General features: G+C 34.7%; 1 protein-coding gene across 1 annotated transcript in view; it reads left to right on the forward strand.

The window, feature by feature from the left end:
• LOC149820725 (protease Do-like 2, chloroplastic) overlaps nt 1-12,772 on the forward strand; it is a 142,831-nt gene that overhangs the window by 90,993 nt on the left and 39,066 nt on the right. The window contains exons 9-10 of the mRNA XM_089983881.1: nt 7,498-7,564; nt 7,736-7,794. Of these exons, the coding sequence (XP_089840007.1) occupies nt 7,498-7,564; nt 7,736-7,794 (126 nt within the window). The remainder of the gene's footprint in view (nt 1-7,497; nt 7,565-7,735; nt 7,795-12,772) is intronic.

Below are 12,772 nucleotides of genomic sequence, written 5' to 3' on the forward strand. Positions count from 1 at the left end.
ATATTTGTGACCGTTGGGGGCCCCAACGACTCTATTATGGGGCCCCTCTTGGGTGTGAAATACAAAATAAAAAAAACAAAAAAGAAAAAAACTAAAATAAAACAAAAAAAAGAATATAGTTGTTTAATAAAATAACTATGAAAAGACTATAATACCCCTATCGGGTATTATATATATATATAGTAATACATATGATTTAACACCCCCCTCAAACTTTATGGAAAGATGACCGAAAGTTTGCCAAGGAGAAACATGAAGCGTGGAGCAAGAAGTGCTTTAGTGAAAAAATTCACTAACTGATATTCTGATGTGACATATGGCAGTGTAATTGTTTCACGTAGATACTCATCACGAACATAGTGGCAGTCCATTTCGATATGTTTGGTCCGTTCATGGAAGGTGTGATTGCTGGCAATATAAATGACACTTTTGTTGTCACAACAAAGCTTTGAAGCTCCATTAATGTCAACCCCAATATCTTTGAGAAGACTTTGAAGCCAAACAAGTTTCATTGTAGTGGTTGTCATAGCTCGGTATTCAACTTCAGTAGAGGATAGGGAGACTTTATGTTGCTTCTTGCATCTTCAAGCAATTAAAGAATCTCCTAAAAAGATACAAAAGCCAGTAGTTGAAATTCTATTATTGGGGTTACCTCTCCAATCTGCATCAGTATAAGCAAGTAAATTTAATAAAGAAGATGAGGATAAAAATAGTCTTTTAGTTATGGTGTTCTTGAAGTATTGGATGACCCGGAGCACGACATTCATATGCACAGTTGTAGGAGCATGCTGAAATTGGCTAGCAGAGTGAACAACGTGAGCGATGTCAGGTCTGGTGATAGTCAGATATGTGAAAGATCTAATAAGTTGTCTGTAGTGTTTGGGATCGTCTAGAAGAACCCCATCCTCCAACCTTAATTTTGCATTTATTACTTCTGGAGTTTCTACCTTTTTATCATTTGAAATGCGAGACTTAGTACATATATCTGCAGCAAGCTTCATCTGTGACAGAATATATCCTCAGGGAGAATATGCAACTTCAATGCCAAGAAAATATCTAAAAAAACCTAAGTCAGACATGTCAAAGCTATCTTTTAGCATATTTTTAACATTAACAATACTATTTTGATCATTTCCTGTGATAATCATGTCATCAACATAAAGTAATAAGATAACAATATTTGTTCCTACACTTTTCACAAAAAGAGCAGTGTCAGTATAAGTGGAACAAAATCCCAATTTAATCATGATATCACTAAATCAATCATACCAAACCTTGGGGGCTTGTTTAAGACCATATAAAGTTTTTAAAAGTTTAAGGGTTTGACCTTGTCCAATGTTAACTCCGGGTGGCAGATCCATATATACTTCTTCATTTAGATTTTCATTTAAAAATGTATTTTTCACATCGAGTTGATATATAGGCCATTTTTTGGTTGATGCGACAACTATTAAGGTTCTAATACTTGTCATTCTGGTTATAAGAGCGAATGTTTCCTCGTAGTCAATTTCATATTCTTGCGAATATCCCTTGACCACTAATCTGGCTTTATATCTTTCTAAGAATCCATCGCTTTTGATTTTAACCTTAAAGACCTATCGGCATCAAATAGGTTTTTTATGTGAAGGTAGTTTGACTATTTCCCAAGTATTGGCCTTTTTCAAGGCATCTAATTATATCTTCATGACTTCAACCCAATGTGGTATAGTTTTGGCTTGATTATAGTGAGCAGGTTCATAATATAAATGTAGTATTATCAGACAAGCTCGATAATTAGGCGTAAGGGACTCATATGACCCAAACCTATTGGGTGAAATTGATTCTCTAGAAGATCTCCTAACAAGGGTTTCTTCTAAAGATTCGGTAAGTTGAGAAATTTTCTCCAAGGCACTAATAGGCCTTTCTTGTTCTCTTCGGGTATAAACAAAGCAACCATTAGATGAGAAAGATATTTCACATCCATGGTCGGCGATTTGGGAAACTGAAAAAATATTTAAATTTAGTTTTGGAACAAAAAGATTTTGAGAATTTTTAGAGTTAAGTGTTCCAATATTTGTGATTTTTAAAAAGGTTCCATCGACTGTGGAAACACACAAACTTTTTGAATTGGTGCATACATCGGTTAATGCATTCTCATGTGGGGTCATTTGAAAAAGATGCTCCGGAGTCTAAGATCCAAGAATACGTACCGGGAGACGAACTAGATGCAATGGCCGCACCCGATGTGGAGGAAGTGGCTTTGAGAATTTGTTGTAGAACCATAGAGATTTGACCAAGAGTTTTTTTGAGGTCGTCGCTCTTGCCTTCATCTTCTTTGGTGGTGGATTCTTCAAGGAAAGCCACCTTAGGCTTGAATGTTCCATTTAGCTTCGAGCAAGCGAGTTTAATGTGACCCAACTCATAGCAATGATGACATACAATCATCTTTCTTCCTCCACTATAGTTTCCTTGTTTTCCAAAGAAGGGTGGTTTATAGGTTTTGACATTATTGCCAGGTTTGGATACGGCAAGTACTTCATCAATGTTCTTACTCATGCCAAGCCTAGTTTCCTCTTGTGTGATTTCGGCTATGGCATCTTCTATTGGAGGAAAAATAGATCTATGGAGAAGTGATGACCTCACTTGCTCAAATTCAGGACATAGTCCAAACAAAAATTGGAGCAATCGATCTTGTTCCATTTGTTTTTGTCTTAGTTCAACATTCTCCATAGCAACCCATTTGGGCTCTAAAAGAGCCAACTCGTCTCATAATGGATTTAATGCACTATAGTAATCTTGTATACTCGAATCACCTTGTTTGGTGGTTCTAATTTTTTCTTGCAAAAAATATGTTCTTGCAAGGTCTTTTTTTGGGTATACGTACCCTTCATAAAGAACCAAGCCTTATTGGCTCGGCGGAATTTAGCTATATTTGCAGATACCTTGAGTTCAACATTGTTCATGAACCAAGCAAGGATCTTGGCGTGATTGCTTTTCCAATCTTCAACTTTCCTTTCATGGTCTTCAATGGCTTTGAGGCGAACATCTCCCTCAAGAGCCTTTTCTTGGTCTCCTTCAATCTTGGTGAGCTCTAATTGAGGTTTTGAAATAAAACCCATTACATAACCCCAAAGTTTCTTGCCTTTCAGGTTGTTCTCCATTGCCGATGCCCACATCATGTAGTTCTTTCCATTGAGCTTGAAGGATAGGTCGATTTTGGATTTCATGATGCCACCAAGGTGTGTGAAGAATAGAGACAATGAATGTAAAGATGAATATCATGCCTTTTCTTCTATGAACCGAATGACTCTGATACCATGTAACGAAGTATGCGGAAAGATAATGAATGTTAAAAGCATTCACAATGTCCAACAATGGACAAATACACAAAGGGAATAATAGCCAAGTCCACTATGGAACAATACATACACAAGCTTTAAGAAAAGCACAAACTAAAAATATAAAATCACTTTATTGAAAGACAGCACTAAGGCTTCAAAAAAATACAAGGGGTTTCACCCCTATTTATACACACAAAGGGATTAAAAAAAGGAGGCCAAAAGGGGGCTCCCAAAGAGTCGTTGGGAGCCCCCAACGATCACATTTGTGACCGTTGGGGGCCCCAACGGCTCTATTGTGGGGCCCTTCTTTGGCATGAAATACAAAATAAAAAAGAAATAAAGAAATAAAATAAAACAAAAAAAAGAATATAGTTGTTTAATAAAACAACTATGAAAAGACTATAATACCCCTATCGAGTATTATAGTATATATATATATATATATATATATGTATTAATACATATGATTTAACACTATAGTCCTTTTTGAATTTAAGACATTGAGGCCTAATATGGCCAGGCTGATGACAGTTATGACAAATAATTTTTTATTCTCCTTTATTCTTATTAAAATGAGGAGGTCTATATGGCTTGATATAATGTCCCGGTTTGGAGGCGGCAAGTGCGCAATCCTCTTCTTGACCATTACTAGAAGTAGCAAGCACACTATCATTCTTACTCATGTTTAGTCGAGTCTCTTCTCTACTAAGTTTAGTGAGAATCTCATGAATAGGAGGAGGCAATGAGGATGCTGTAAAAGTATCTCCAACAAGATACTAAGATCAAGACCTTAATATTTTTTATAATAAACTCGGCACACATGCACAATAAGAACACCTTAGAACACTTGTGCACAAAAGCACAACTCACAAAATCTCACAAATGCACAACGGCATAAAAAATATTGGAATCACTTTATTGAGCACTTGGGCTTTGACTCAAAGCCATAAGAATACAAGAGGGGGAATCCCCTATTTATAAGAAAGCAAAGGAGCCACATAGGGGGCTCCCAAGAGAGTCGTTGGGAGCCCCCAACGGTCACATATGTGACCGTTGGAGGCTCCTCAACGGTCACATATGTGATCGTTGGAGGCTCCCCAACGACTCTTTGGGGAGCCTCCCTATGTGGAACAAAATACAAAAAAAAACAAAAAAGAAAAAAGAAAAAAATAAAATAAAAAAGAAAGGTTACAAGCATATTTCAAAATGGAATATGCGTAAAACAGGAATTTACAGAAATACCCTTTTCGGGTGGATAAGAAAAAAAAATATATATATATATATATAAGATTACAAATATCGATACATAGTTTAACAGATGCTAGCAAGGAAGCCCTAGTTTGTTTAAACTCGGGTCTCAATCCATAAAGAAAAGCAAAGAGTCTATCTTCTTCAACTTGAACTATTCTCATTTCAATACACTTACCTTCCCATTTGGGTTCAAATTGAGCAAGTTGAGTTCATATGGATGATAATTCCATAAAATAATCTCTTACATTCTTATCTCCTTGTTTAAAATTTCTAGCCTTTTTTTGGAGATAATACTTGTGAGCCATATCTTTTTCGATAAACATACCTCTAAGATATTCCCATGCTTCATTTGCCTTTTTGTAACACAAAAGATTTGAGGCAATTTTTGTCTAAGTGGATTTGTCTCAACTCCACTTAGCATCCATAAAAGAATCTTTGCTTTTTTCATGTCCCATTCATCTAATTTTTTGTAGTATTCTTCCATTGCTTTGTCTTTTTCTTCGAGACTTGTCTTAACACCATTTTCACATATTCTAATTTTAGGAGTGGGTTCAAGAATAGTACCTCTCACGTATCCCTACAAACCTTGACCTTTTATGAATATCTCCAAATGTCCTGCCCAAATGATGTAATTGCTTCCATCAAGCTTAAATGGCAGAATAAAGTTGGACGGTTGGAGTTGCTTGTGTTGTGCGGGAAGAATTCGCCCATGATGAATAAGGAGAGGAAGAGAACCAAAACCAAGGAAGTATTGCTAACACGTTTCACGAGGCAGCCCACCAATGCACGTTTTACGAGGCAACCTTCAAGAGTGATTATAAACCAAGCTCTGATACCATGTGAAAATCTTCACAAATAATCAAGTTTACAAAAGAACTTGACAAGAACATTCACTCATCAAATGCACTAAGGCAAAAGCAACTCAAAGTGATCTAAGGCACAAATATCAAAAAGTGCACTAAGGCACAAGAATGCTGAATATTATTGAGGGAGAAACCTCACTACAAAGATGAATTACAAAGGGAGCAACAACTCCTTATTTATAGAGTACAATGGATGAGGAATAGCTGTTGGCCTACTCCCAACTCCCAACGGCTCTAATTAGAGCAGTTGGGAACAGCCCAACAGCTGGTCAATTAGTCAACCTTTGACTATTGACCAAAATACAAAAAGAAAAAGACAAAAAAATGAAAAGATAAAAAATTCACTTTTACAAAAAGTATGTCATATACGTATATACTTTAAATATATATTTATATACATATATTTATATATATACATACTCTTGTATTACGAAGAGTATATATATAAATATATATAAATATACATTCAAGTATTTACACATATATGTGATTTTCTAACACACACGACCACTTGAATCATCAAAGAGCAAGCGGTACTTTTCTTGTTCTCACAAGCACGAAAAATGAAGCAGAAATCTTCAAGGATTCAAGAGCATCCAAGCTCTCATACCATGTAATGAAACGAAGTGTGCACAAATACAATGCCACTAAAGGGCTACAAGGTGCACAATCACAAAGGCCACTAATGGGCACACTCACAAATGCCACAAAGGGCAAACACAATATGTAAAAATAATAATTAATGAAACCTCACAAAAATGCAAGAAGCATTCTTGAATACAATGTAAGGGGATCACCCCTATTTATATACAAAAGAAGGGAAAGGAGAGCTGAGTTCAAAAGTGAACTAGAACAATAAAATAAAAAGGAAAAATAAAAAAATAAAAAATATATACATCAAAAGAATTTATATATATATATATATATATATATATATATATATACAATTTAACAGTATCAAGAAACATTCTTTTCACTAAGCATTTATAAAAAAATAGAGTGAACTTTAAGGAGGTTGTCAGGTTGCATGGGGTACCTAAGACTCTGACGTTTGACTGGGATATACCCGGTTTTTGGCTCACTTGTTGAGAACTTGATGGAAGAAGTTAGGAACTATACTAGAGTTCCACAGTGCTTCCCAAACAGATGGCCAAACGGAATGACAGCAAACATAATTTAAATATTCAATACTATCATCCACCTTCATCTTCGTAAACCTACTTACAACCATTGACACAAATAAGTGGTAATGGACCAAAAATTGTGTCTATTGACCGCATTAAATCACGTCCATGAGTCTCATCATTTAGTGCTCGATCACACACATAAACCACAATAAAATATAATGTGGGCCCCACATTCTTCTAGATCTTGTAGAAAATTTATTAATCAATGTAAAACATGTCGTGCTAACCCATAGCTATAGGTGATCTGCTAGTGTTTGTGAAGTGTATCTTGTCTTTTGCTAAATTTGCTGATTACATTCTTGTGCTTGTTTTCAGTTGTATTCTTTATAGTGAGGCGTCTTTTAGCCCTTGACTTAGGTTTTTGTTATTTGTATATCTAGTGAATCTCTAATAGCATATACATTATTTGTAATCTCTTATGTTCTAATGAACGATAGGTTTTCATGATTCTCCTCCTTGTGCTCCTTCCATGATTTAGTTTTCATTAATTATTTTAGTGGCATACTGCTCTAAGGCTGACATGTGAATCCTATTCTTACAGCATGTAGAAAATATTCCTTGACTTTGCTTCTTGCCTTTTGGTCTCCTTGAAAATCAAATTTAGTCTGTGAAAGGCCATGACACTGTGACAGTGGTTTCAGTCTCAGTTTAATCTTCAACATGTTAACCAACTTTGAGCGTTTGTGTAATTTGTGATATCTTGATAACATAAAAGCTTGAACCATTATTAGAATCTTATGTTCGTTCTATTGAAACATAATATTATGTCTTTATGACCTTGATGCTTTCACAGTACCACAGTGGATTTCTGAGTGTTTATGTTTTATTTATTGAATATTAGGTTTTAGGTACTGACAGTGCTTTTTGATCCCTAAGATTACATCATATGCTCATGGTGCAACCGATTTGCTTGGCATCCAAATTGATGCTGCAATCAATGCTGGTTAGTTGATTTTTTTACCTTCTATGTTTCTGCTTTTTGAAGTCCTTAGGTTAAACAGTTGGTGATTGATTTTTACATACTATGATATAGCAGCCTGATGCTTGAAATATTTCCTGTTTCGATTTTTTTTCTTATGCCAACTAACACCTTTGGTATCTGACATTCTCATAGGAAATAGTGGTGGTCCTGCATTCAATGACCAGGGAGAGTGCATTGGGGTGGCTTTCCAGGTAAGGACCAATACATACATACCCATACTTGCATATGCATGTGTGTATGTATATATTTCCTTTCATTTATATATAATATTCTGCTAATATGCTTTAATGTTGATGCATGTTATTCACTTTGGAAGAACCGTCTTATAAATCTTTCTTTGGCAATAGTATTCTGCTGTCTATTCTAAAGTCTAAACCAGTGTGCATTTGCGACTGAACTGGAAAGGTCATGTTTTGAGCATACAATTAAATAAGTTCATGTTCTTTAGCTTGCATCTTGGTTCAATATTATTTGCTGATAGTCCTTCTATCTAATGGCCTGGATGAGATCCTTCCATATGATCCACTGGGGCTAGCCCTCCATGCGACACCATGTCATGGCACATTGATCATGTGACTGAGTAATTTATTATTTGTCACTGATCTCTCAAGAAGATGATCCACCATCCATTTGGACCATGTGGCAAATGTACCGCCTATGGCTTGTGTCATGAAAATGACACAAACCCCGATGCACTCCGGAATGGATACCAAAAACCAAAAATACAATGTATTTGAATATATACTCACCATAGAAGTAACAATGGAACACAAGAATTATAAAATGAATAATTTCATTAAGCATGAAATCCATATAATACAAAAAAAATGCAAAATTACAAACAACGTCACTACAAACACTCGAGCACTCAAAACCCTAAAAACTATCCATCACTCTCTCAAGCCTCACACATACACTTACCCATGCATTTACGGAGAGAGGAGGAGAGAAAAAGGAATAAGTGGATTACCTTCTAGCCGTTGGACAATCTCTCCTATGGCTAGAGGAAGTTAATCTAAGTTGACTTTAGTCAACATATGTTGACTAACCAATATATATGTATATATAATATATTTATATATATTATTATATACAAATACATATATATACACATACATATATATACATAAAATGATTACATTTATCTTAGCCAATGTTGTGAAAAGTGTTGAGGCGTAGCAAAGCGCTTCACCAAAAACTGAGGCGAGGCGTAAAGCGAAAACCTCAAAATTTTTTTTTGAAAACTTAAAAATACTTCAAAAATCTCTAAAAATATAAATAAATAAAAAAATGCTTTATTGATAAAGCAACAACCAATAACATAGAAAATCTCAAATAAATACCGAAAAAATTATTATACATAATTACTTTTTCCTATCACATAATTATACAAAAAATTATTGGTTTTTATTTTCTAAATGAGTTCCACAAGAAAAACTACACAGGATATTCATTACCCTAACTATCTTCTCTACCATCAATGCTCAATTTGGTTTTAGACTTACCAACCTAACATCCTATGGACTAGGGGTGCAAATGGATCTGATACCGTCAAATATTCAATCCAAGTCTAGCATACTATTTCCATATTTGAATCATTCAAGTAAGATCCAAACATGCATTCAGATTGGACTCCGATCCGCTTAGCATGAAGCTCCACTACTGATGACCATCCATCTCAACGGATGTCAGAAAGACATGTCATCAACATGAGGACACATGAGCAGGTTTGACTCGTAAGTTTGAAAATGTTTTGAAAAATAAGATATAAGGACATAATTTTTTGAAGTTTTTAATTAATAAAAAACTATTTGTTTGTTATTTTAATGTTAAAAAGTGCATTTTATTAAAATAAGCCTTTAAAATAATAATAAATAATGCATTTTAATGTTTTAAAAATGCATTTTTTGTTATTTTTTTGCCATTTACGCCTCAGACATGCACCTTAAGGCACAAAGGGCCTCACCTCAAGGTGAGGCGCGCTTTTTACGACTTGAGGCGGGATTTTAACAACACTGATCTTAACATTCCTTATCAAACTTATAGTGACTCACTGTACAACAACAACAACAACTACGCCTTCATCCCAAAACAATTGGGGTCAGCGATATGAACCAAAAAAAGAAATTCATTTTGGGTCTTCCACATGAATCATTTTCCTCCAATCATTTCTATCCAATGCCATGTCCTCGGTGAGGTTCAAAGCATTCATATCCTTTCCTATCATCTCCATCCAAGTCTTCCTAGGCCTACCCCGACCTCTTTTAACTAATATATTTTTCCATTTCTCCAACCTTCTAACTGGAGCATCATTAGGCCTTCGCCGAATATGTCCAAACCACCGTAAACGATTCTCTCGCATCTTATTTTCAATGGGTGCAACACCTACCTTCTTACGTATCTCCTCGTTTCGAATCTTATCTTTTATTGTATTTCCACACATCCATCTAAGCATTCGCATCTCAGCTACACTCATTTTTTGAATATGATGTCTCTTGGCAGCCCAACATTCCGTACCATATAGTAAAGCGGGCCTAATAGTCGTCCTATAAAACTTTCCCTTCAACCGCAATGGCATTCTACGATCGCACAACACTCCAGTTGCACTTTTCCATTTCATCCACCCAACCTTTATCCTATGATTTACATCTCCATCAATTTCTCCATACTTTTGAATGATGGATCCCAAATATTTGAAATAATCATTCACCGGTATTTCTTGCTCACCAAGCTTCACTACACTCCCATCACTACTTCGTTGCTTACTAAACCGACATTCCATATATTCAGTCTTACTCTTACTCAACTTAAAACCTCTAGCTTCCAATGTCTGTCTCCATAATTCTAACTTAGCATTAACCCCAGCTCTAGACTCATCAATCAAAACAATATCATCAGCAAACAACATACACCACGGTACATTTTCTTGAATTGATCTCGTAAGCTCATCCATCACTATCGCAAATAGAAAAGGGCTTAAAGCAGATCCTTGATGTAACCCAACCGTTATCGGAAAATTGGTTGTCACCCCTCCACAAGTGCGGACATTGGTTACTACTCCTTCATACATATCTTTAATAATACTAATGTACTTGAGAGAAACACCTTTCTTCATCATTGTCCACCAGAGAACGTCCCTAGGTACTCTATCGTATGCCTTCTCTAAATCAATAAAAACCATATGCAAATCTTTGTTCCTCTCTCTATATCTTTCAATAAGTTGTCTAAGAAGATGTATAGCTTCCATAGTTGATCTTCCAGGCATAAAACCAAATTGATTCTCCGATATCATGACAACCTTCCTCAACCTAGACTCAATTACCCTCTCCCAAAGTTTCATAGTATGACTCATGAGTTTTATACCACGATAGTTTGTGCAATCTTGTATATCACCCTTATTCTTATATAAAGGCACCAAAGTACTCTTCCTCCACTCATTAGGCATCTTATTTGTTCGCCAAATCAAGTTAAAAAGATTTGTCAACCATTCTAAACCTTTCTCTCCCAAGCATTTCCAAGCCTCGATAGGTATACCATCTGGGCCAACTGCCCTTCTAGATTTCATTTTCTTCAAAGCCTCTGCAATTTCTTTCTTTTGAATCTTGCGCATGAAGTCACGATTTATCTCATGAAAAGGAATGGAGAAGTCTCCAAGATCTTGAGCATGACTATCATTAAATAGCTTATCAAAATAATAGTGACTCACTGTAAGTTTGAAAATACAAAAGGAATCCCATTACACAAGATATCTTGTTCTTTCATAATATAACTTCTTGAAGGGGCTTCTAGATCTTCCTTGATATGCTTGAAAGCTCTCTAGAGTCATTAATTACATCAATACCTATAAACAGAACAAAAGAGCAAGCCAACTAGAAATAACTAGACTTATATTTATATATAGAGAGAGAGAGGATGACCAAACACACAAAAATACAATATATAAAAAATATTTTAATAAGGCAATTTAAATTTTTTTAAAAATTAAGATAATTTAAAGTAAGAATTAATCTTGAAAAATCATTAATTTCAAATACAATAGTCAATTGAGAGTCTTATCTCAATAGATAATTTTAAAGAATCATAGTTCATAAATCATAATTGCATATTATCAAAAAGAAAGATGCATGCATAAAATATCTCAAGGATAAGTTCAGAAATCATTAATTACTTAAAACATTCATGAAAGTAAATGCATCTATCAGAAAAAATTCATTAATGCATAAAAGATATGAAATACAGATTTTAAAAAAATACCGTGAATACATAACTCACAAAGGAGTACAAATTACAAATCATTTTTACACAACGGAAGATATAGGAAATGAAAAGATTTAAGAAAAGACAAATGTGCATAGATCAATTAATAATTATTGCTTATACTTGAGTGAAGAATTATGTTATTCCATGGACATGGATAAAACTCTTGATAATTTAAGTTTTTGTGATGTTATTGCCTTAAATGAATCTAAATATTGGGTAGAGACAATGAAGGATGAGTTACACTTTATAGAAATAAATGAAGTTTGAGAATTAACTACATTGCATGAGTATTGTAAGGCAATTGGTAGTAAGTGTGTTCTTAAAAAGAAACTTATGACCGATGAAACTATTGATAAGTTCAAGGCAAGATTGGTTAAAGGCTGCTCTCAACGTTAGGAAATAAATTATGAAGAAACATATTCCCTTGTACCAAAATTGGCTTCAATTCGTATAATATTGGCATTAGTGGCTTATTTTGATTTTTATTTGTACCAAATGGAGGATAAAACAACCTTATTAAATGGTGAACTGAAAAGAGACCATACATATGCAACAACTAGAAGACTTTGAAATTGAAGGTCAAGAACATAAAGTATACAAGTTGAATAAATCCTTGTATGGGCTTAAACAGTCACCTAGTTTGTGGTATTTGACATTTCATAAAGTTATAACCAAATTGGGTTATGAAGCAAATAAATTAGACCACTGTGTATATGCCAAGAAAAGTGGGAGTAAATTTACAATTTTATCCCTCTATATTGATGATATATTACTTGCAGGAAAATGACACAGAATTGATGTGTGTGTGTGTGTGTGTGAGAGAGAGAGAGAGAATGTTGGTGATGGGAGATAACTCTCTACAGTTGGACTTAGTTGCAGAATTATGTTGAAGTAACATCATTGCACAAT

This window comes from Nuphar pumila, chromosome 12, assembly GCF_984573655.1.
Source record: "Nuphar pumila chromosome 12, dmNupPumi1.hap1.1, whole genome shotgun sequence".
NCBI lineage: Eukaryota > Viridiplantae > Streptophyta > Magnoliopsida > Nymphaeales > Nymphaeaceae > Nuphar > Nuphar pumila.